The following is a 26323-nucleotide window of genomic DNA, read 5'->3' as shown; positions in this document are numbered from 1 at the left end:
CTTGTTACAGATAATTTTTCGGTCACATCAAAGGCTAAGAACCAACACACAACAACTGGGCTGATTGTCCTTACAAGACCATCATTAAGAACTGCTTCACTATTAAGCAACAGCTCCAGTTGAGATTTTTCGAGAAATTATTTGTTCAGTATCAACACAAATGGCAGGAAGCAAGAGTTTCCTATAACAATTATCACAACATTAATTACTCTAACGTTACAATGAATACTTCTTATCCAATTGCACAGCACGGTCTGACTTATGCCTCTTGTCTTAAAGTTGATGTTGCATAGGTCACATCAAGCACGAGTTACTGTTATACTCAGGTTTTAACCATTTAAGTGCTGAGTTACCAGTTGACTGCTTGGTACCTCAGTGCTGAGATTTTTCATTCGTATGTAAAAACATTTGTAGAAGCCTCAATTTTTAACTTATCAGTTTGGTGATTACCTTAAAATGTTTATAAATGTTGGTTGTTTATAAATCTAAACGAAAATGGAAAATCCTACACTTATGTTCAATATTATATTCAGAGAAAACAAAATTACACTTATGTGCTCATGCGAGCATTATCTTTATACAAAGTAAAGAGCCCAAAATAATATTATTTCCGACAATCTGTAATCAAGTTGTCAATACGGACCAAAAAATGAATTTATGACTTGTAATCTGTAGGCAACTAATACATGTAAGTTCTTAGAAGTATATAAGTTGATATTTTAAAAATGTATTTCCAAACCTGGAATGTGTTGATAGTTAAATGTTTTCTACTGGTTTTTTGTGATGCCGATTTGTTCAACTATCTGCACCAACTCCACTGGCACAAAAGTTTCAAAAAGTCAATGATTTTCAGGTTGTCATCAAACACTACTTGGCCCTCAGAGCCTGTCACAGTTACTTGAATCTCTGGTGAAGAAAATCCATCCGCCACAAAAATAGTGCTAAAACAGCTTTTGTACTCGCTGTGTTTTTCTTCTTTCGTTTAGAAGGAGGCTCTGTTTCTCTCTCACATAAAATATTTTCAGCACTCTCTCTATCACTTTCAAAATCGCTTAACAATTCATTAAAATGATCATCTCCATCATCACTTTCCACTGTGGATAATAACTGAAAGATTCTGTGATCCGAAATAACATTGCTGCAAGATCAAATAGATTGTTGTTCCGCCATGTTTGTTTACATCACAGATGAACTCAACATATGTCTACAAAAAGCTCTGTAAGTTACTTCGCGAAGCTATAATCTCTGAATAATTAGTTCTACATAATGCCCGACAGATGGCAGAACATGTCAGTGATCAAATTCGCACTCGAAAGTGAACCGGGAAACTCAAAAAAATTAAAATTCTCGCACACCGTCTATAGACGGGCGTAGCAGTGGTGGACCGGCTGCGTCAGCCCGTCTATAGGCGGGCGTAGCACTCATCGGGTTAAACTAAAAAAGTTCCCCTAGAAGAACGTGTCATTGGACCCACGTCTTTTAATATTATAATGGTAGTGTAAATTGAAGAAGATCCATTCTCGTTTTAGACTTTCTACACTCCACATAAGTTAGAGTATTTTATCACTAGTTTCCTCCAGTAACCATCATTTGTTCTGTCCATATATTTTAGATGTTTTCTAGTGTGTTAATTTTAAGATGTCACAATGTTAAAAAGGTTATTCATTATTGTAAACTTTATATCTTACAGGGATTGTTAAGGTCCAAGACCAATGACTTTAAGGTTGATGATGCCCCTAATAGAGGGTGAAACATGTACCTAACAAGACTCCATAATATTATGTAAAAGTTTAACCATAGGATTCTTGGTATGTATTGAATAGGTGGTCTTATTAAATATTCTTGATATATTGTCAACTTCAATATGGAACAAATATGAGAGTTGTAACTTGTAACCGTAGTACTGTTCGTTAAAAGTGAGAAGTGTTTTTTTTTCATTTGATCGAGTATGTTATATGATAACATTGCTTTTAATCGCTACATTCCTACTGATGTTTTCGTAATGACCTATGATGACGTCATTTACGAAAACCACAAAGACAGTCTTTCTGAGAACCCCGAAGCGAAGCATGGGTACATCAGCTAGTTTTGCAATAAAAATGGGATTATTAAATGTTGTTGACCTTAGGCTATACACTTATGAGCAACAGTAATGAGTAGCCGACTTATGACCACATGATGGAAGCTTTGGGGAGATTAGCTGGTCCAAGCCTCCCAGAATGCATGGAGATTGGTCGGAAGAGAGTCCAGCTCCTGCCTGAGAAGTGTTCATCAAACAGCTGCCAATCTCCTGCAGGGTGCTGGAGGCGAACATGAACTGACAGTAGGTTTCTGTACCGTTCGCCAGGTCGTATACCAGAGGTCTCATTTAATCCCATGTGAACAGTCCCCATGCGAGGATACCACCACCAGCACCTTGGTGATGCATTCATAACGTGCCATCAGCATGTATCAACTGGTACCTCGACTCATCTGTCCAGGCGACCCTTACCGTGCTTTGAGAATCCAACGGCACAGTTTCCTTGTCCATGCCAATGTTTGTGTGTTGTAACATCAGGCGAGCAGATGTATGTTAGTGGGACAACGGCTTCTGCAGCCCATTGAGGGCAGATGATTCTGGGTGGTATGTTTGCTGACAATTCCTTGCTGTCCAGCACTGAATTTGCGAGCGATCTGATGCACTGCGGCCCCTGTATCCGCTCTTACCATCCGGGTGAGCACACTGGCGGCAGTGGTTTTTCCCTAATCCATGTACTCAGGCTTCAGAGATTATGGTACTTTGCACTTAAAAGTACCAAAAATCTGGTTGCGATCAAATGCGCTGGGATCTCATTTCTTACCCATCCTGTGCTTGACTGATACTCACATGGCCAGTACCAGGCCTGACAACATCGTAGTCGCCGTAGTATTACATTTACCGGACTGACCACAGAACTTTGTCAAAACGGCAGCTATGTCTAATTCAACTGACTTCCAGTGTATGATTCTCAGAGTTCAATCTTCCCCTTTAAGTTAAAAGGGAACTTGAGGTCCATAAAAATTTATCCTCATGTTTTCTAGATGACGCTCGAGCAAGAAAGCATCTAAAACAAAATCTATGTAGTAACTACGTAGTAACAATGCAACTTGCAAGACAAGAAAAATGCTAGTTGCTTTACATCGCACCGACACAGAGAGGTCTTATGGCGACAATGGGATAGGAAAGGGCTAGGAGTGGGAAGGAAGCGGCCGTGGTCTTAATTAAGGTACAGCCCCAGCATTTGCCTGGTGTGAAAATGGGAAACCATGGAAAACCATCTTCAGGGCTGCCGACAGTGGGGCTCGAACCTACTACCTCCCGGATGCAAGCCCACAGCTGCGCGCCCCTAACTGCACGGCCAACTCGCCCGGTACAAGAAAAATGAACGGAATAAGAAAATGGTAATACGTGGCCTGACTGGAAAGTAATGCACAATAATTATTTTCCCAAAAAGTTTAATATATACTAAAACCAAACAAATTACAAATTAACTTATATCTCTGACCTACTTTTCTACATAGTCACCAAGTTTCTCAAAACATTTCTCCCATCGTGGTACTAGTTTTAATATGCCCTGTTTGTAGAAGTCCGTTTGGTTGGAGTATAGCCACCTGTGGACTGCTGATTTCACTCTGCATCTGTTGCGAAGTGTTAGCCGGCCAGAAATTTCTTCATGGGACCAAACAGATGAAAGTCCGACTGTGCCAGGTCTGGACTATGCGCTGGATGCTGGAGCACTCCCCACCCAAATTTGGCGAGTTTCTCACGAACAGGAGCAGCAACATGGGGACGGGCATTGTCATGAAGAAGTTCGACACCATTAGCATTAATGTTGCGGCTTTTGCCACAAAGGGCACAATGCAACTTAACCAAAGTTTTAATGTAGGCTGTGGCACTCATAGTGGTCCCATGTTCAACAAAGTCCAACAATAATACTCCAAACATGTCCCAGAACACTGTCACGAGCACTTTCCTAGCAGACTAAGTCAGTCTGAATTTTTCTCGTACTGAGGAACCAGCATGTTTCATTTTCATAGAGGCCTGATTGGTTTCGGGCGTGTAGTGGTACACCCACGACTCATCACCAGTGACGATTCCTTTCAGAAAGTCATGTCTTCCTGCGGCGTAACGCCTTAAGTGATCCATGCTTGTCATCATTCCCTGGCTCTTGTGGTTGTCTCTCAGGTTCTTAGACACCCAGACAGCACTAACTTTACAGAATTTCAACGTGTCATGAACAATGTCGTACACCACACCATAGGAAAGGAAATGTTGAACGTCTATGATAAGGTTCACAGGTGTATACGCCGGTCGTTCAAAATTGCTGCCTGAATGGTGCAGACATTCTGCGGAGTTCATGCTGTTACTGACCGCTCGGAGCGTGGTGAATCACTAAGGTTCATACGACTCTCTTGGGGGAATGCACACCACCTGGATACAGTCCTCCACATGCATATCGAACTAAACTTCGCTGCTCTTCACACGTGGACAACAGTAACATGCGCACCATGTTTGTTTCGTAGTTCAAGCTTTTCTCGCTAGAGCTGCACACGGAAACAAAATAAGCTCTGTAGCGCAAACTATATTGTCATGAAATTTCAACGTTCCAGTTGCAATACCAGGGGAGAAAAAATATTATGTATTACTTTCCGATCTGCCCTTGCACAAGTGTCCATCTAGTCAATACAACTACTGCATTTGTATACAATCTTTTTAAATTGCAAAAATCGTTACATAATTAGGACATATTTCGGCATCCTTGGACCATCTTCAGCTACATTGGATGATATAAAGAGACAAAATGTGCATATTATCCAAACAATCACAATGTTACATCAAAGTTCTTACATTTTTATGTGATGAAAAGGCTCTTATACAGTATAGTGTGCTAAGATTCTCATAGTTTATCGGCCAACTGTACGTGATAGGCTATGAGAATTCTCTTTCTTTATGCACCTCGCGTTTCCACGATCGCTGTTACAATCTGGCAGTGACATAAGTTTTAAACGGTGTAGTCATGGAATAAATAGCATAAGGCAGCTATCGCTGCCTCTTCTTTTCATTAAACCTTCATTTAGTTAACTAAATAATATTGAAAATGTCAAGCTATTCCTTGGTGCTACATTGCAGCTGTCAACATAGCCCGGCGCATGCAGCTGCGAACAGATAAGGATATTTGTGATGAATTAGGTGCAGACCAGTTATCAGATGTAACTACTGACAGTGAGTTAAATATTTCTAATTATGTGAATGATTCTGACCGTGATTTTTGTTCTTCTATGTCAAATCGTGGACAACAACGTCGTGTGTTGGAATACAGCAGTGACTAAGATACGTGTCTCGAAAATAGCATCAAAGATAACCTACTTCTATTCATTCAGCAACGATAGCGGATTTTAATGTAGCATTATCTATGCCTATGCAATGGAGAAAAAGAAAGTGCGGCAAATTAAAAGACATGAAAAACTGAAAATCCTTCAAGAAGTCAATCGTAATAGACACATTAAATGTGTAGATTTAGCATGGAAGTTGAACATTCCTCCACCATTCTTAAATATTACTGTCAGTAAAGGCAAACTGACAAACTGATTTTGAAGAAGGGAAAAAGTGCTAAAAGAAAACGTAATCACCAGGGTCAGTATCCAGAATTAGAAGTAAGTTGTTCTTAAATGTATGTCCAAGTGCGAACTTCAAACGTGCCATTTGAACTCAGGCAACACATTTAGCTCAGAAGATGGGACTTGATGATTTTAAAGCATCCAATGGCTGGATTGAAAAGTTCGAGAATCGACAATACTCACCGTATTTACTCGTGTATTAGACCCCCCTCCATTCCCCCCCCCCCCACTTTTACAGCCAAAAATGTCAATAGGAATACACAAAGGCTAAAAATGCAAACTGTACCAAATTTGTGACAAGACAAGATTAGGTTACGTTGAAAACTAAATTTCCTCCTTTTTCAAATGAACTGATCTTTATAGAGGAGGTAATATTGCTTCCCTTTTCAGAGGAGTTCTTCCAGATTTTTCTTGCTTCTTATATATCCTAGTTGAAATGAAATGGCATATGGCTTTTAGTGCCGGGAGTGTCCGAGGACATTTTCGCCTCACCAGGTGCAGATCTTCTGATTTGACGTCCATAGGCAACCTACACGTCATGATGAGGATGAAATGATGATGAAGACAACATATACACCCAGCCCCCGTGCCAGCGAAATTAACCAACGATGGTTAAAATTCCTGACTCTGCCGGGAATCGAACCTGGGACTCTTGTGACCAAAGGCCAGCACGCTAACTATTTAGCCATGGAGCCGGACATCCTAGTTGAATTCTATACATACTAAATGGACGAAAAATGAGAACGTATTAATAAAATGCTGCGTTCATCATTTCACACCAACTATGTTACTGAATTCGAACATGCCACAATTCTATTTACCAGGTATTACCCAAACAAATTTACAATCCCACAGAAAAAACTGAAAATAATATGCTTTACCTACACCCTTTTTGTAGCCTTTGTGTATTCTTATTGACTTATGGCATAAGTACATGTAATGTATTTGTTTGTGTGTAATATTACAGCATGGTTTCACTTCAGTCCCACATGTAATAGAAAGTATTACAAGGTCTGGAAAAATACGAGTGAACAAATATGAAAACCTTTTCTGCTGGGGATTATAAAATACCGGTATACTGAAAGGTGTGCACAGGAGTCAACAAAAATATCAAAGTATTATGGCAGATCACACTCCTTTTAAAACAAATGTTAGTAGGAGCCTTTTATTTTGCAGCAGTGGGCCTATATTAAACATTATTTTCTGGTCCCTCTCTTAGATGATGAGTTGGAGGTTACACTCGGTCATGTGCAAATGTGAGGAATGACTTTAGCCGTCATTTTGAATCAAACAAAACTTCGATCAAGTCGAAACTCGAAGGTGCGAATTTCAACATTCGCAACCTCTGCGCGCTTATGCCAGTCCACTTTCTGACAGATTTTAATTTTGTCTTCAATATTAAGTAATTTTGCAACATTTTCCATGTCCATAACTAGGCTATCACAAGATAAATATGCACCATGCTAGTCAATTTTACACGATTCTGTTCCTAATCTGGATATAGGCTACCGTATAACGTTACAAATATTAGCTACACTTCACTGTTCCACCCAGAAAAAAAACAAACACATTTCTACCTTCTGAATGAAATAAAAAACATACAAGCACAAACAGGCTCACTCTGTTATTCAGCAATCTCGCTGCTAACCGGCAAGCAAAAATGAATATTCCTGAGGTTAATAGCTTGCTCCCAGAAAGTGCAACTTATCCTTTGAAGTTTAGAAAGGCATTTTCCCGGATTCACGCAACTGTGGCGACAGCTCCTACACGAGTTGGACATCACGTTTGTTTCAGAAGGGATGAAAAATACAGTAACATTTTCAGGTCTAGGAAAAATGTGATTTTACTAAGCAGTAATAGTGAAAATTTGTTGCTCGATATGCGAGGTATTTTTTATATAGATTTAATACGAAGAGAATCGGGACTTCGAATTTACGACGTGCTAAGCGGGAAAGAGTGTTAATGAGGAACGCACTAACGAGGTTTCACTGTATATAGTGCCAATGTGCAAGATGAATAGTAACTGTAAGATACTGTGTCGACAAGTAGAGTCCCTGAACTGTACGGTTAGCGACACTGAATGGAACCCAACAGCTAGAAAATAACTAAAACAGGGGAGAAAGAATGGGAGTTTACAGAGATCTTGTTCAGTAGATACTTTACCATTGGAGGGACGACTCTCAGATTGAGGTACTGCAGGACGGTCAGCCAAATCCAGTTCGCTTTCAGAACGGGCCAATACAATCGCAGCAACTGCTGCTTTGACTCCTTTTGAGACCTCCCCTGGAAAACAAAAAAATGGGCATAGTACATACAAACTTCAAATGTTCAAATAATTTCTATATCCTATCTGAAATAACCTGGGAGTCAACAACTCCAGCCATGTGCGTGTTGCAATACTACTCATATAAATATATCAGCCGTGTAACCGTACGTATGTACGATCCCCGAATTTTAGGTTAGGAAATTTTCGTATATAGTTTGTAATGTTAAAATCATGTAATTTTGTTTATTGAGAATGTAAAAACATAATATTATAAGAAGAATGTGTAGTTAGGGAATATTGCATATCGTCCCTGCTCTGGCAAACTAGCGAAACTGACAAACTGAGGAATCTGTAGTTCTGAAGTTCTGGTCTAGATTTTGTTATTTATATATTGTCTACCCTCTGACAAAGTCTCACATCTGCAGCTCATTATGTATGCCTAACACATAAAACCAGTAATTAAATATAAAAATTGATTTGACATGAGTAATCAAAACTTCTTTCAGCTCTCCTAACCTTTTGACAATTTTCAAATTCGTTAGTTTGCCAGAGCAGGGACGATATGTGCATCATTATATTTTGTATAAATTTCTGTTTGGGTAAGAGTCTGTAAATATGGCCTAGCCGTAAGGATTGTGCAACCGGGAAAACTGCGACTATATCGGGAAGGACGGTTGAAGTCAGTTGGATGTGTTGCAACAAAGTGGCTTGGAAACACGGGGTACGGCAGGTAGTATAGGCTGAAGAACTGGAGTGGATCAATGTGGATATACGTAAGTAGACGTTCAATATCACATCAGACACTCAATAGCCAATACGAGGGCTTTGTTTTAAGCGAGGTTGGGTTGACTGAGTGACGCGTCAAGAAGTGCCTGTGAGAGCGTTGCTACCAGTAAACTTTCCAGGACGCTATAGCCACGTGTAGCAAGCCTATATAAGCAGGTACGCGTGTGCGGCAAGTCATTCTAATGCTGTTTCTGACTCTGATTCGGATTGTGTTTCTGTCTCTGATTCTGTGTGTTTCTCAATCGGACCGACGCGCGGGAGCTACTTTGTGCATAGTCCTAGGCAATGTTGTATTGTTCTTGAGTATCGTTTTTGGAGTGAGCACGCTATATGTCGCTGATGCTAATGAGTTTCTGGTGGCTGTTAGGTCAAAGACGCTACTTAAGTGTTTATTTGTAACTCCAACTCTGTATAGTTGGACTACAATTCTTCTACGAGATTATGTACAGTGGATGTGGTGATGCGTACAGAATCGAGATTCGGTAGTGGATGTGTGAAATCGTCGGCCGAGTATCCAGTTTCAGTTGCAGAAACCTGAGGCGTTACACCAACCTGTGCGGCAGTCGGGAAGGACTCAAGACGTCAATGAAGTGTGTAAATAAGGTTAGGGATGCTCTTCGCAAAGAAGGTTGCATCTGTACGTAGAGAAAGTCGTCGTACTTTTCTTTACCAGTATACGATTTTGATCTGCAACAGTAGAGTGCAGTGCGACTCTTACCTGAAGGTATGATAAATGTAAATAGTGAAAATAATTTTATGGTGGTTTGAAGATGTTTGTAATTTGCCTTTATAAGCGGCAAACACGAGCTGGTCTCGTTAAGTGATTTTTTAAATTGGTGTTTTTTAGTGGTTTGTAATTTGCCTTGTAAACGGCAAACACGAGTTGGTCTCGTAAAGTGATGTTTCTTTCTTCATGTTGGTGGCTTGTAGATGTTTGTAATTTGCCTTCATAAGCGGCAAACACGAGTTGGTCTCGTTAAGTGATTTTTAAATTGGTGTTTTTTAGTGGTTTGTAATTTGCCTTGTAAACGGCAAACACGAGTTGGTCTCGTCAAATGATTTATTTTTGTATGTGGTTTTTAGTGGTCTGTAAAGTTGCCCTTTGTTAACGGCGAACAGGTGTTGGTCTCATCAAGTGATGATTATTGAGGTAATTTATATATTTTTATTTATTTTGGGAGTAAAGTCATGGAAGGAAACTTACAGTGAATCTTTTATCAGTAGAGTATGGATGAACCTGGCTTGCTACCCAAATCTAATTTCAGGAGTAAACAGGTAAGGTTATAAAGTAAGTCTGGAGCTTCGTCAGCCTGATGACCGTCACCTTGAGAGAGGGAGTTACTCATTGCTCTACATAGTTATATATTCCTGTAATTGTTTTACAGGTGACGCCCATTGTCTTGTCATTTACACTTATTTTAGTCACCGATAATTTATATATATGTTTATTATTTATTGGTAGTCGTCAAATTGTTACAGCCGAGAAACTGTAAATCTGATACATTGTCAAATAATCTGTAATTAACATGTTATGCAAAGAATACAACATTAAAAGCCTCTACACACGACCCGATCTGCAGGATCCCTGCAAAGTGGGTGGTGTGTTGGCTCGTCGGGACCGGTCGGGCCGAGATAACTCGTGTCGGGTGGTTGGTTGGAGTGACCACACATTCCCTCAACTCACTATCACAACACTCTGCAAGCTGGATCGTGTGTAGGGTGGTTGTACACGTATTAATTGAGTGCAGTGAGCAGATTAGTTCAATTATATTAGTAGATTGTTACACTCGATGATGTCAGAAAAGGAAAAAGAGGTCTGAACGGAGAATTTGCAAATATATATTCCAAGTTCCAATTACCTCAACAGAGATATGCGCAATCAAGCGTTAGGAAATTTTACTAGATAAATATAAGCTGGTCGACGGGGACACGGCCACCTCTATTTTAAAACGGAAAATATGTGGTGACACGGTCGCACTAAATTGCAAATCTTCATAACTTGCTTAGGTTGCTAAAAATTTTAAGTAACGATTAATCGCTCTTGAAGACTCATACTTTCTCTCATTAGTATCTTGTTTCTTTATTAAAGGCGCCACCATATCGAGCAGTTCATTGAATGTGTCGATACCCATTCGTAGAAAGTTTCTAAAATAGAATGGTTCTAGAAATATTTGTTTACTAAATTATTTCCTCTGCAATAACTACTATTTAGCCCTATATTTTCTCTTTCGTATCAACTTCAGTGATGACAAAGTCAATGCAATTCCTATTTTTTGAGACTTAGAAAATGAAGGAATTGTGATCACGCATGTTTTCAGAGCAGAGCGAGCCAGCCAGCCTACTGCAGATCAGGCCCAGTAGATTGTGTCATGTGGAGAGGCCTTATAACAATTACCAGAATGAATTGAGAAAATATCCAATATAATTCAGAAGGTTAATTGCATCATCATAATGTATTCAGCTTATTGGCAGGTCCCTCTATCTACTCCTGCCCCAGGCCAACGTTTAGGTAGTCTGGTATCTTCCCCTTTTCACTTACTTCAGCATCATTATTCTTCTCCTTCCTACCAGTTCGCTTTCCTCTTTTTTAATCAGGTTTAGGAGATCAATGTACTCTACTAACTTACTTGCTGAAAGAAAGGTTAGGTACTCAATCCAGTTCATAGCATCATGATCAATGCCAGAGACATTCGTGTTTATTACCATCCATTCAATGGTATCCTCTACTAGCCAGTCTATGCCCTGCAAAATTTTTCTTTCTTCCGTCTTGATGATGTTTACACACATTTCTCAACGTTAAGGAGTCAACTATACGATCCTTTCTAGCAGCAGTTTTCTTTCTTTCACAAGGACGAAAGTCTTGCTGTTATGTGCCACATCACCCTTTATTTGGCTCCAGACTTTCAATGAACAACGGCACTTGCCTACCCGACTGCAATACAATATTATTCACCCAACAGCCGCACGAGTCCTTAATACTCTTTAGGATGGCATTAAAGAAGTTCGAACCCGGTGCTGTTCGGTTTCCTTTCCCGTCTAAATAATTATATTTCCCTTGCTCCACAACTGGTTTGGTAGTTTCTCGATCCTAACTGAACTGTACAGCGGATTGGGTTCAAGATACTCGCTTACTCACTCCTTGGGCCTGCAGACCATGCAAGACCTTGGCCCTCGACAACTGTAGCCCAGTCTTTATACGATTTTTAGGAGACTAGCTCCATCTTCATATTCCTATCTTTTGTAAATCCTCCTCTACATTATCCAGCCATCTTTCTCAAGGCCTTCCTTTCCATGTTCTGCCACCTGGATTTCCTTTCTAGATTTTCTTGACACCTATCATATGGCATCCTAGGTTCAAGACGCAAGAGAATATTGACAAGCATTCTTTGAATAGTATCCATACGTTTCCTTGTGGTACGTCTTTTGTGGAGTTATATTCAAAACATAGCAACTCTCCTTCCGCAAAATCTTTATCACTGCAGATATGAGTAATTATAAAACGTTTCCCCTTCCCTGAAGAATTATTTAATATTCAATATTCTTAAAATATTTCATGTGATGATAAGGTATTGACCAGTCATTGACTGGGTCAGGGATGTAATGAATGAATCATATATAGGCTATTAGTACGATAGGGTCGCCACTCCCTAAGTGATTTATTAATGACTGATAGATGCTATGAAATGAGAATGGAGAGTGTTGCTGGAATGAAAGATGACAGGGAAAACCGGAGTTCCCGGAGAAAAACATGTCCTGCCTCCGCTTTGTCAGCACAAATCTCACATGGAGTGACCGGGATTTGAACCATGGAACCCAGCGGTGAGAGGCCGTCTGAGCCATGGAGGCTTTACTTATTTTCAATACAATGTGTTTTTCTACAAAAACTGGTATTCTGTTTCATGATATGATTTTCTTACACAATACAAAGCATTTTTTTTTTTTTGCTAGGGGCTTTACGTCGCACCGACACAGATAGGTCTTATGGCGACGATGGGAGAGGAAAGGCCTAGGAGTTGGAAGGAAGCGGCCGTGGCCTTATTTAAGGTACAGCCCCAGCATTTGCCTGGTGTGAAAATGGGAAACCACGGAAAACCCTCTTCAGGGCTGCCGATAGTGGGATTCGAACCTACTATCTCCCGGATGCAAGCTCACAGCCGCGCGCCTCTACGCGCACGGCCAACTCGCCTGGTAACAAAGCATTTTGCTACAAAAAGTTGGTATTTTATACTCCCTGCTAAAATCGACCGTGCGCAACCCAGATTGCAACTGTTTTGATGTGATCCCTTGCGGGTTAAGAAAAAATTGTTGAAAAAAATTGTAAACCAAACAACAGGGCTAAGTGGCTATGGTGTTGAATAAGGATCAGCACCTGTCACACAATGTTTAGCACATTTCAATGATCAGGTGTCGTGTTCTAAAACTCTAGTATTTGGAGTACGGTATTTTGGAATTTATAAGTAACGAGAAAACTACGCATCACAAACGAGGACAGTAAAAAAAACTGATTGTAAGAAACTCTATAACCTTGAAACATACTATCACGTACTATTATGTATACCATGAACCGAAAACATACAGTTCATATATATCCATCATCGAGGATCTCGGAATGTGTGACATTAAACAATGAGAGGATCTTATGTTATTTCGGCAAGAAGAAAAACCTTCCAACTACTGGGCGAGTTGGCCATGTGATTAGGGGCGCGCAGCTGTGAGCTTGCATCCGGGAGATAGGAGGTTCAAACCCCACTGTTGGTAGCTCTAAAGATGGTTTTCCATAGTTTCCCATTTTCACACCACGCAAATGCTGGGGCTGCTGCTTCCTTCTCACTCCTAGCCCTTTCCGGTCCCCTCGTCGCCATAAGACCTATCTGTGACGGTGCAACGTAATGTAAACACCTTCCAACCCTTGGTGATAGAGGGCAACTTAAATGGTAAGAGATCGAAAGGTCGAATTCCTCGACAATGGTCGACACGTATTTGCCGAACAAATGGCAATAATTTTCAAAAAGCAGTCCATGTAGCAGGTAGGAGGAAGGAAAAAATTATGTCTTAAAGTAGTATAACGTGTTAAATTTTCTGAATGATACTTACATCATCAGAGGTACATCGGATTACATTACGATACGCTGTGGAAAAAACCTCCTGATTTTTAACTTTTAAACAAGTTATAATGCGACAATTAACACGTCTTCTGTTCTTGATGTTGACGTACGTACCTCTAATCTAGCCAGCATGTAGAGTGCCAAGGCCTGGAACAGTGGTGTGTAGATGAGTCTCTCTATGAGTAGCTGCTTCATGTACAAGTTAGAGGTTTCTTCAGTTAAGACACGGTCCAGCAGCTGGTAAAAGAAGTGAGGCACAGTTCCCCCAAAGATGAGGCTATAGAAATACAAAAACAACAGGATTATTTCAAATTACAAGTTACAGAATATAACAGACAATTTTATATCTGCAACATATCAATAAACTTTGATGTTGGCTCCTCCTCTGTTTTGTCTCTCAAATCAAAAGACTCGGAGCACACATTTCATCAGAAAAGTATACTATAAGAGAGCATGAAATCTGAAGTTAGAAATACACTGCTGTGCAAAACTTAAGGACAAGATAGATAAAGCAACATAGCAACTACTCGGTGGAAATGAATTAACGTGCGGTAACATATTGCCAGAGGTCTCCCACACATGCATAGAAACCTGGCGTGAGGTCAGTGCGACTATAGTGCCAAATGGATCTGGCCCCACAAAATAAGGCAGTTGAAGGAGCGGGACAAGACAGTGTGAGTCAATCAGAGAGATGTTAACATTTGGACGACTTCACACAGGGAAGAATCATCAGGAAACTGGAAGAAGGACGAAGTGTGACGAGTGTAGCCCAGGAGTTTGGTATTCCTCACAGCAATGTTTCATGTGCATGGAGAGCATTCCGAACAACAGGCACTGCTGCACAAAGGAGAGGACGGTTCGATTACGGTCAACTACAGCAGCAGATGAGAGCTACATTGTGCAACGGGCAAGAAGAGATTCACGTCAAACAGTGGGTGCAATTGCAACCACAGTTAACAAGACTGCAAGGCACCCAATCTCACACTCCAGTGGTATGGCGACCGCATGGGGGTGGTCTGTTTGCCCGACGACCATTAGTTCTTCCACTGACATCTGCACATTGGTGGCACAGTTTGCGATGGTGCCAAGAGCATCAGGTCGGGACCGACGAGAAGTGGGGTCGCATGCTTTTCTCAGATGAGAGCAGATTCTGGCGAGAGGTTGGAACACATAATGCACCCAGGAACACTGTCGAACATTATCATTTTGGAGGCTCAAGTGTTATGGTGAGGGGATGCATAATGTTGCCTGGGCGTACCGACCTCCAAATCTATGAATGGCGTACACTCACGGGTCAACGTTATTGTGACAGTGTACTCCTTTCCCATGTGCATCTTTTCAGGGGTGCATTTGGCCCTGACTTCATTTTTATGGGTAACAATGCACGACCACATTGAACAGCACAGGTGGAGGAGCTCTTGGAACGAGAGAATACTTGGAAAATGGACTGACCTGCCCGTTTCTCTGATTTAAATCCTATCGAGTACGTGTGGGACATGTTGGGCAGACGTATTACAGCATGTCCACATGCACCTATGACCATCCAGCAGTTGCCAACCGCGCTGCTGGAGCAATGGAATGTCCTACCACAAGAACTCATTACCAATCTTGTGGCCAGCATGGGAATACATTGCAGAGCATGCATCGCTGTCTGTGGTGAACACACACCCTTTTAAAAACGATGTCCCTTTTTTGTGATGTGTAATTTACTGTCTCTGTATAAAAGTGTAATTTCTGTTCGTCCCGTTGCATATTTCTTTCAGTTGCCTATCGTAGCATACTATAGCAAAACTTTCTATGTATGGTTCAAGTTTTATCGAGCTATGTTACTTGGCAGGGACATAACATGTGAAAGCTAGTTCTGTCATTAAGTATTGCACAGCAGTGTGTTTTGGTTGCCGCTGAGTTTATTTCTCACCTTCATATTTTAGTTTCTCCTACACAGGAAGAATATTAAAACTAATTACAATGTAGTAGAACTTGTTTATAGTGACATCCAGTTGAAATGATAAGTTATGTCTTTATAAAATTAAGTTGTTGTAATCGGGATTTATGCTCTTAGTAGTCAGGTGGAAAAATGATATACAATAAAACTTTATTAGGCTTATTTTAGGTTGTCAGATATTGAAGTCAAAAATTGAAAATTGAATTTATTTACAATTTACAAAGTCTGTTACATCCCTGTAAGGCAAGGGCCTCCTACCATCCAATAAGGGTAGCTCAGCCTAACTCACTGGATGAGCTAGTCCCTGTGAGTTTATTTCTCCTATTGTGATGGGTTCTTCACTCACATTAATAATAATCACTAATTATCCTTTGTCCTTATTCCAAGAATCTCAACCCTGAGAAAGTTATTTCATGTTCCCAAATTATCACTCGTCCCTATTTCAATTATGTAAAAACTAAGAATGATTCTTTCCACTTCTCTCCGTGTCTTGCTGGCCTTGACCACAGAACACCAAGCACCTCCCTGAATTCTTGAGACCATCTCTGTAGTGGATGTCCTCTGTATCCTATGCGGTGTAAGCCTGGCCATGTGTCCACCCCAAGTCCATTTAAGAGATCTCGCTTTGATGTACACATCCTCCATACCGAGCCTTCATAGTTCTTCAGGGCCTTTCATATAAACCCAGACTGAACGAACGGTGTTTGTACTCTGTGCTACGGCAGCTGCAGTATAGGAGGCGTGCGCATAGTTGTTGACCTCGCAAACAGCATGCACGTGTTCAACCTAGCAAGCATCAGTCGCCAGTCTGGATCTCAGCTGTTAACATGGTGAGACAGTTATCATTGCAACACCGTATTTTCATATGTGAAAGTTCTGGTTTCATCTTAATGGTCGTGTGAACAGTCATAATTCTCACTATTGGTGTGCAGAAAATCCTAATGGTGTTTATGAAGTCCCTCATTATGACAGGAAGATTGGTGCTTGGTGTGCTGTTAGTGCAAGACGAATAATTGGGCCTATTTTTTTCGAGATGACAGTAAATGCAGAGATGTACTAAGATGACATTTTGATGCTGTTCTACCATCGGTTACTGGAACAAGAAAAATCACATCGGTGGTTTCAACAAGATTCAGCCCCTACTCATACAGCAGAAGATTCCCTTCTTACAATCTCTGAAGTGTTTGCAGACAGAGTGATCAGTGCTGGTCTGTTTCCCCCTCGTTCTCCAGATTTAACAGTGTGTGATATTTACTTGTTGGGTAAACTTAGAGAAAGAGTGTATCGAACAAATCCTCACACATTGGAGAAACTGAAAGAAAACATTAAGAATGAAATCAGAAACATCACAGTGGCAGAACTCACTCCCGTTAGCCAGAATGTGGTTACCAGATACGATGCCTGTATAACCAGTAACGACGACACTTCCAGCATATTTTACAAGGTTAGATTGCATATAAGAGTGTATACACGCTTAAAGCGCATGGCACAAGTTCAGCTGAGGCAGCTGCTGTAGCGCAGAGTACAGACACTGTGCATTTGGTCCGAGTTTATATGACAGACCCTGGATTTTCCTGAAAGTATCAGTTATTTGTTTCTGAAGTTTCATTTGTAATGACACCAAGGCATTTAACACACTTTTGTGATGGTATTAACATTTATATACATTTTCTCATTCAGGACAAATATTTCAGGTTCCCTAAGGATATCAACATCTATATCATCTGATGTCCAGGCAGGCATCAATTTTTGGAAATGAGACAAAGTCTCTCATAGTGCATTGGCACTGCCAGTGGCTCCAAGTAGCCCACGCAGTGGCCTCCACGGTATGCACTAGCCATGCGTCTTGGTAGGTGTGCTATTTACCAACTGATGAGCCCAATTTAGCAAAATGGGGCAAAATGCTGGCAACCAGGAATGAGTTAGCTGGAAAATTCATAATGTCCAATAACAGACCAACTACACTGGTATTACGGTATTACCACCTGCATATCAGGAGTAGGGATGGAGGTCTTTCTTTTAGAGCAGTTATAGGTCTCACCTCTCCTATAATTAGAGCTTGTGTATTAACAGGATTATTTAACCCATGATTGGTCAAAGGGTGAGCTCCACGCTCATCTTCGTTTTCAGATATCTTTGGACTCGACCAATGTTCTGTCTCACAAGTAAGCGAAACGCTCACCCAAGACCAACCGCATTACATCGTTAGCAAGCTCTGCTCTTGCTTAGGACTGAACAGTTAGTTGGTTTATTGGTCAATATTATGAATGTTCAAGAAACTGTTACACAGAGGTGGCTTCAGGATGCATCAGATGATCATGTCACCATACCAGATATTGATGATAATTTATCTCGTGTGAATATGAGTCATGAGGCGGATTATTCAGATGATGAATTAAATTAGTCAAATTTGTATTGAATAACAACTACTTCTCTTTCAATAATAAAATTTATCACCAATTAAGCTTGGCTATGGGGGACCCCAGCTCAGGGATACTGGCCTATATATATATGGATAAGTTGGAAGAATCTAAAATTAAACCAAATATAGAGGGGCTATGCCTTTGTATGGGTACATGGATGAGAAGTTTGTAATAATAGACCACCAAAAAAAGACAAAAACAATGGTTCATTAAATTTTCTAGGTGTGAGTGTAACGCGTACAGATTTAGGATTTGATTTCCAGATATACAGTAAACCGACACTCCCCCCCCCATTACAATAAAAAATGATTCCCTTCATCCATAATCCCATAAACAGTCTTCAAAATACCTGTATCTCCTGTTAAGTTATGGAAAGAACTTAGGTTCGTAAAAGAACTAGCACTGACTAAAGGTTACAAAACAGAGACAAATCAAATATTAACAAAGTAAAACTTAAAACTAAAAAAAAAAAAAACACGCAACTTTCACCTACACCAATCCTGTGATTCACCAAATTACAAATTCCTTGAAAAAACGAGATTTACAAGTAGCCTTCAAGACACATAACACTAATAAAAACATTTTCTTCAGCCATAATACAGTTAATTCAAATAACGATGAATATCAGGGATCTGGAATATATAGGTTAACAGGCACTTATATGTTGGCCAAACTGGGTGCAGCTTTATTACAAGATACATTGAACACTATAATGCATTAAAACATAATAAATACTCTGCAATGGGCAATCACATGAAAGAGACTGGCCACCAATTTAGTACACTAGACAGGGATCTCAAAATAATAAAAAGGATCGAGAAAGGAAAGTTAATGACCGAGTATGAGAACATTTATATTAATTTGGATCAGTAATTCAATAAAGAAAAAAAAAACCTAAATGATGTAATTGAAATAAAAAGACTGTTAACAGAGCAATTGCCAAAATTGCTACAAGTTCTCAAATCAGAAAAAAGTAAAATCTTCAAAATATTAAATTATAAACCTTCCAAACACGAATCCCACCTCGAAAACACAAGCTAGGTCAGTATCCAACATCCTGCCCACAGTTACTTCCCCTACGCCTCCTACTCGTCCTCCACACGTTACATCAGTGTTTATTGCTCCGCCCACGGTTAATTCCCCTATGCCTCCTACTCGCCCTCCACCACACCTGCCCCATGCATATAACACAAGAAGCAGAAACACGATAACAAATAGTCTCAGTACTGCAAAAAGCACAGCTAGGCCCTAAAGTGTAATAAAGGGGTAGGTAAAATTCCAACCACAAGAATTCTCATAATAACTACAAACAACACACTCATAATATTCTTTTGTTACAGACACATTCATCCACAAATGTTGCAGTAAAACAACACACCAACATCTATTGGTGTCCCTTTTAACCACGCTTCAATAACAAACAGATCAGTGTAAAAACAGGCTGACTCAAACCATGGTGAGGATCAGTGAAGACTACTAGTGTGATGATTCCAGTAGATCACAAACATTCAATAAAGAACCTTTTAATAAAGTAGTGGTTTCTTAACTAAACTGAAAGTACAACGAAGAAGAAAAACATAGCAAATTTAAACCTCTAACATCACTAATTTCAAATAGGACATTTAAATTTAGAAAAATAACTTAGCACTAAATAGTGTTAGTAATATCTGGGAACTAACGAGATTTTTAGCCAAATCTTACAGATGTTTAGAACATTACTATCACATGGACATCAACAAATTGTGATCAATGTCTAGTCCATCACAGCTATATATTTTAATTTGTTAATTCTTCTTAATTATGTGTTAACTAGTGGGAACATTTTATTGGTGTAAAATAATTTTAACAAACAAATGATTTATATGAAAGTTCAATGTAGAGATATTTGTTCAAATGAGGATGAAGATGCTCGATATAACAAGTGAAACATGTCCCTGTTAGTGTTGTATTGTAATAAAATGTCCTTCTACAGACAATAAACATTTTAATGTATTGAATTAGGTGGAAAATAAAACAAGAATTATAACAATTAACACTGGATATGACTATAATAGCGAGAGTGATTAGGAGGGGACCCATCTTCATTTCACTCATACATTTTGTTCTTTGATTTGGCAGGTTCATGGCACTAGTTTTGCTTTCCTCAGGGAAACTTTAATTGTGCCAAAAGCGTATTATTGGTGAAGGTCTAATCAAAATACCTGCATCTGGCTAGTCAAACTTGTCCTCGGACACTACCGGCACTAAAAGCCATACGCCATTTCATTTCATTTTTTGGTGAAGGTCTATTTTTGCAAGACAGGTAATAACAATTGTTCAAATATCATCTAATGTAAACGTAACAATTAGTTGAATATAGCCAACAAAAACTATTGTACTCTGTACACTACTTTATCACATAATCTATGAATAACATATGCTATTTTAATGATTTTCTTCTTGCCCTTTAATAAATATAGCCCTAAACCCCTCCCAATAGTATAAGAAAATAAAAATAACTGCAACAATGCCAATGGTGAGCGCCGCGTTCACCAAGCGTGACAAACTTGAGCGCTACCGTTAAAAGAAGTTCATGCTGGTATAAGAGCTGATTAGGCTTGGACTGTTAGTCATTTGTTGAATTCATTTAATTTGTATGTCACCTGCATATAGGTGATAGGTACAGTTGTGAAAGGGGGTTACAGACACCATTAATGTAATGAATAAATAGAACCCTGTTGGATGCATGTAATTTTCCATGCTGATGTTTTACAATCCAATACTACAGGGTCTTTTTTATGGCCTGCGCCGTGTCAGGAGAGCACGCACGGAAGGCAATAGCGCGGCCGGGTTACTAATTTGCTGAGAGATATATTGCTTCATGACCGGCTAACATGATCTAATGCAGTACAGTAGCGATAACCATTGCTTCACACACAGCAATAGTTCAGTTCATCTGCGGCACTGGTAGCGTGTTGAATGTGTTCACTTTAAAATAGCGTAGTTTCTGTAGGAATATTAATCGTGTGTTTAACGAGTGATGTATACAGTAGAACAGCGTGTATTCATTGCGAAGCATTCTTCTTATACAGAATGCTGCTTTTGATTCATTCGCAAATTTCCTGGAATTAGTAAAGAAGTTCCGCACCACCGGGTCCATTCTTAACAAGAAATCACGCAGGAGACGAAACGTTTTAACAGAGGAAGAGCTTGACGAAATAGGAGCTCTTTTGGAAAGAACTCCAACAAAATCCCTGTCGCGTCTTGCCGTACAAGCTAATGTGTCATTATCTTCTGCCCACAAAGCAACAAAACTGTTAAAAGCAAAACCGTACAAACCCACCCCTGCCCAATATTTAAGAGGACCTGACAGTTTCGCTAGGGTTTGGTATTGTAACTGGTTGCTTCAGTCAGTTCACGATGGGTATGTTGACCCAGAACTTTTATTTTATAGTCAAAACAATCGCTACTGGTGTGCAGAAAATCCCCACCAGTTGCATGTCCACCCACTTCATGATTTAAAAATCGGAGTTTGGTGCACAATAAGTGCTCGCAGAATTATAGGGGCTATATTTTTCTGCGAAACAATGAATGCTGATAGATATATAGACCTCATTCTCAGACCATTCTTTCAAGAGCTGACAGAAGAAGAAAGGAGTAATGGTTACTTTATGCAAGATAATGCAACGGCACACACTGCTAATCGGTCTATGGAGGTAATACGGGAAGTTTTCGAAGATCGTGTGGTTAATTATCCCCTTAGATCTCCTGATTTAAATCCATGTGATTATTACCTGTGGGGGATGCTGAAGGGAAAAGTGTATGTGAACAATCCTCACACGAGAGAAGAACTACAAGAGAACATTACACAAGTTATTTAGAACATCATACGAGCTGAGATTCGTCGAGTGTCTGCAAACCTACTCACGAGGTGTCAGGCGTGTTTGACAGCTGACGGACAACATTATGAACATCAAATGTAATGCCAGGTAGGTTTTAGACTAATAGTTTCACTAGATTTCTATAAGTGTGAATTGCCGTGAGTAGTGGGGAGGAAAAGCGTGCATTATACCGGCTAGCGACCGAGTGTCATTGCACCAGCCGTGCCGTGCTCTGAGTGGTGCTGCTGAGCATCTTCTATTTCTAACATCAAAATCACCTTTTCTTGTTCTTCTTCTTTCCCTATTGTTTCTTCTTGCTCCTTCTCATCTACCAGTCCACTGTATTTAATATTTAGCAATTCTGAGAAGTATTCTTCCCATCTTTTTAGTATGTCATCTCTTTGCATCAATATCTGCCCTGTTTCAGTTCATACAAATTTTGTATCTTCCCTATTTCATAAACTATTCTTCACTGCACACTTTACAAATCCATTTCTGAAACATGTCCATTCCTCTTCCACACTGTTCACGTCATGTTTGGGAATTTCTTTCTTCAGATCCCTTTGAAACTTTTCCCTTATTTCTTTCTCTTTTAACTTCCATCCCTTTATTTTTCTTTCCCTTTTTCCTATTAACTTCATTATTTTAACAAGTCTTAATTTGGCTACCACCATTTTATGGTCTCCTTCGAAATCTGCTCTTAGCATTGATATCACATCTTCCATTTGTCTACGTTTCTCCTTCTCCACCAGAATAGGATCAATCATTGTCTTTGTCTTTCTATCTCCCAACCATATTTAGTTATTTTTTGTGAGTTCTTTTTCCTAAACCATGTATTGCCAACAATTAATGCATTCCTTCTACAAAAAATCTATTACCAAATCCCCTTCTTCATCTTGGTTTCCATAACTATAGGGGCCAATTGTCTCTTCTTTTCCCTGTCTGTTCCAACATGTGCATTCATGTCTCTCATTATTATAACCTCTTTGTCTTCAATACAACTTTCCAGATCATCATCTTCTTTTTTGGCTATTGGCTTTACGTCGCACCGACACATATGTCTTATGGCGACGATGGGACAGGAAAGGGCTACGACTGGGAAGGAAGCGGCCGTGGCCTTAATTAAGGTACAGCCCCAGCATTTGCCTGGTGTGAAAATGGGAAACCACGGAAAACCATCTTCAGGGCTGCCGACAGTGGAGTTTGAACCTGCTATCTCTATCGAATACTAGATACTGGCTGCACTTAAGCGACTGCAGCTATCGAGCTCAGTTCCAGTTCTTCTAGAAACTCTTCTAAACATTCATCTGCATTCCCCGATTGGGATGCATAAACCTGTATAAAATCCTTGATTCCACTCTCAAGTCCAACTTTAATTATCCTGTCACTGATCTGGTCAATTTTGTTCACATATTGTGCTAGGTCTTCTCTCAATTTAACACCAACACCATTTGTTGTCATCTTTCCTCCACTCCAATATAATCTATAAAACAGAAGGTCAAAAAGTATACGCAGAAGTTTAGGAAAGAATGGCTAAACCACGAATCGCTAAAACGGTGCTGGCTGATTCCGGTAGCTCTAATGCACGGTGCAGGTACTGTCAGTGCACTATGAAGCCTAAACTGTCAGATTTGCTTCTCCACTCCAAAAGAAAAAAATATATACCTATTTGCCGCTGAACCTTTATCATGATACAGATGTTGATTCCCATAGGGAATCTGTATCATCTGATGGCCAAGCAGGCATCAATTTTTGATAATGAAACAAAGTCTCTCCTAGTGCATTGGCACTGCCGGTGGCTACAATTAGCCTACGCAGTGGCCTCCACGGTATGCACTAACTAGCGTCTTGGTAGGTGTGCTAGGTACCAACTGATGAGCCCAGCCTAGCACATGGGGGTGAAACGCTGGCAACCAGGAACGAGTTAGCTGGAAAATTTGTAATGTCCAATAACGGACCATTTATATTGGTGTTAGAACCTTTATCAACCGAGCGACAAATGAAGTTAGCATTTAACACAGTAACGAATGCACGGTAGCTGAAGCAGCACTAGCCATATTTAGTGTAAATCACTGCGCGATAAGATTCGTGGATCACATTTCTGACCTCACAAAAACTTATTTTTTAAGGGAGCGGAACACGCGTCGAGTTTGCGTTTACATTGAACAAAGTGCAGTGGTATTATAAAGAATATCCTTTTCCCTCGCTCTAAGGACGAACTAAAAACTAACATTGGTGACAGTCATTTCAGTGTTCTTTTAGATGAATCCACTGACATAAGTGTGTCAAAACTGCTCGCCTTGTGTATAGTTTATTTCGCGAAAACACAAAGCTGAATTGTTTGCACTTTCCTGGGTATAGTAGAACTTGAACAGGGTAATGCTATGGCAATTGTAGCAAGGCTGAAGTGTGTGCTTTCGGATTTAGGATTAGATATCCAGAAAATACGAGGAATTGGAACCGACAATGTATCAGTTATGGTAGGCGTCAATAATGGCGTGCATAAAAAACTGAACGAAGCAAGTTACCTTGTTTTGATTCCGTGCGTCTGTTACTCCGTGTAGTTGGCCGTATCTATAGCTGCAGGGGAGGCTTTACCTAGAAATGTAGCATTCCTGCTGTCGGAGACGTACTCATGGTTTTCCAAATCATCATTAGGCCAGCTGTCGTACAAACTTTTGTACAATACGATCAATGAAGGAGCTGATCCTCTTAAAATTATTTATAAGGCTAACATGAGATGGATTTTGATTGAGGTGGTAGTCAGTCGCATCCTTTCTCAATGGGTGGAATTACAGAAACATTTTGAAATAGTTAGGTTGACTGACAAATGCTATACGGCTGATCTACTCTACAATATGTACCGTGATGTTACAAACAAAGTTTACTTGAATTTCCCGAAACCTTATCTAGCAGAATGTTAGCATGGGTTACATAGCGCAATCATATCTACGAAATGTCACTGTAATGTCCTACATAGAACATAATAATTGCTTTTACACAAATCTGCGGTAAATTAAGAAATAGTACGAAATATTTTACTTGTAGAGAATAATATGGATACACACTTTATACATACTTTACTAGCTTACAACTAGTTTTTCTGCTACGTCACAACGCTTCCGTACGTGTTTTGTTTGTCTAACACTTTCGTGTGTGGTGTCTTTGCTCACTGAAGTTGTTTGAATTAATTAGGTGTCTTTTTCTCATGTTGCTCATTCGTTTTGTGCACTAACTTACTCATTACATGATATATTTATTGGTCCAGGGATTTTGCTGTCTGAACTGCCCGGGCTAGTCATATGAACAAAGATAATGAGAATTCACGGACATAGCACTCCCATTCAACACCCAGTCCCCGAACCAAGAGAATTAACCATTTAAGGTTAAAATCTCCGACCTGTCCGAAAATCGAACCCGGGACCCCTGTGACCAAAGGCCAGCACACTAACAATTTAGCCAGGGAGCTGGACGACTGTTGAATGATCTGGTTGTATTGATTACAGGACTGATGAGAAGAAGAATTGTAGTACCAGGATATAAGGGAGATCTACTGACAGTTGATGTACGACATCACAAAGCCCATAGAATTTACCTCTGACACGAAGTAGAAAGTTTGTTGACAGAACTGAAAAATAATTCTATATTAACCTTGGACCTCAAGAAAGAAACAAAAGACGGCATGAGCAGCGGAATACAACACAAGGGAATCCTGTCTACAGCCCGTGAGTATGTATACATATTTCTCTAGATATTTCTCTAGTAATGACAGTATTTCTTAATTCACCACAGATTTTTCACTTCATTTGTGTAAAAGCAATTATTATGTTCCATTTGGGAAAAATATTACAGTGACAATTCAAAGATATCTTTGTGCTACGTAACTGTTAGCACGTAAATCAATCGTTACAATCGAACTCTGCATATCCTTGTAAACTGTTGAATAATAATAATAATAATAATAATAATAATAATAATAATAATAATAATAATAATAATAATTTTGTGTGGCTATTTCTAGCCGAGTGCAGCCCTTGTAAGGCAGACACTCCAATGAGGGTGGGCAGCTTCTGCCATGTGTAGGTAACTGCGTGTTATTGTGGTGGAGGATAGCGTTATGGGTGATGTGTGAGTTGCAGGGATGTTGGGGGCAGCACAAACACCCAGTCCCCGAGCCAAGAGAATTAACCATTTAAGGTTAAAATCTCCGACCTGTCCGAAAATCGAACCCGGGACCCCTGTGACCAAAGGCCAGCACACTAACAATTTAGCCAGGGAGCTGGACGACTGTTGAATGATCT

The 26323-nt window shown here is 39.9% G+C and overlaps 1 protein-coding gene across 1 annotated transcript in view; it reads right to left on the bottom strand.

The window, feature by feature from the left end:
• LOC136882362 (peroxisomal membrane protein 2) overlaps positions 1–26323 on the bottom strand; it is a 41749-nt gene that overhangs the window by 3353 nt on the left and 12073 nt on the right. Inside the window, exons 3-4 of the mRNA XM_067154972.2 lie at positions 13909–14071; positions 7801–7920 (exon numbers count right to left, since the gene is read on the bottom strand). Of these exons, the coding sequence (XP_067011073.1) occupies positions 7801–7920; positions 13909–14071 (283 nt within the window). The remainder of the gene's footprint in view (positions 1–7800; positions 7921–13908; positions 14072–26323) is intronic.

This window comes from Anabrus simplex, chromosome 10 (genome assembly GCF_040414725.1).
Source record: "Anabrus simplex isolate iqAnaSimp1 chromosome 10, ASM4041472v1, whole genome shotgun sequence".
NCBI lineage: Eukaryota > Metazoa > Arthropoda > Insecta > Orthoptera > Tettigoniidae > Anabrus > Anabrus simplex.
The sequence above is the reverse complement of the archived record's forward strand: the minus strand, read 5'-3'. Positions and strand labels throughout refer to the sequence as shown.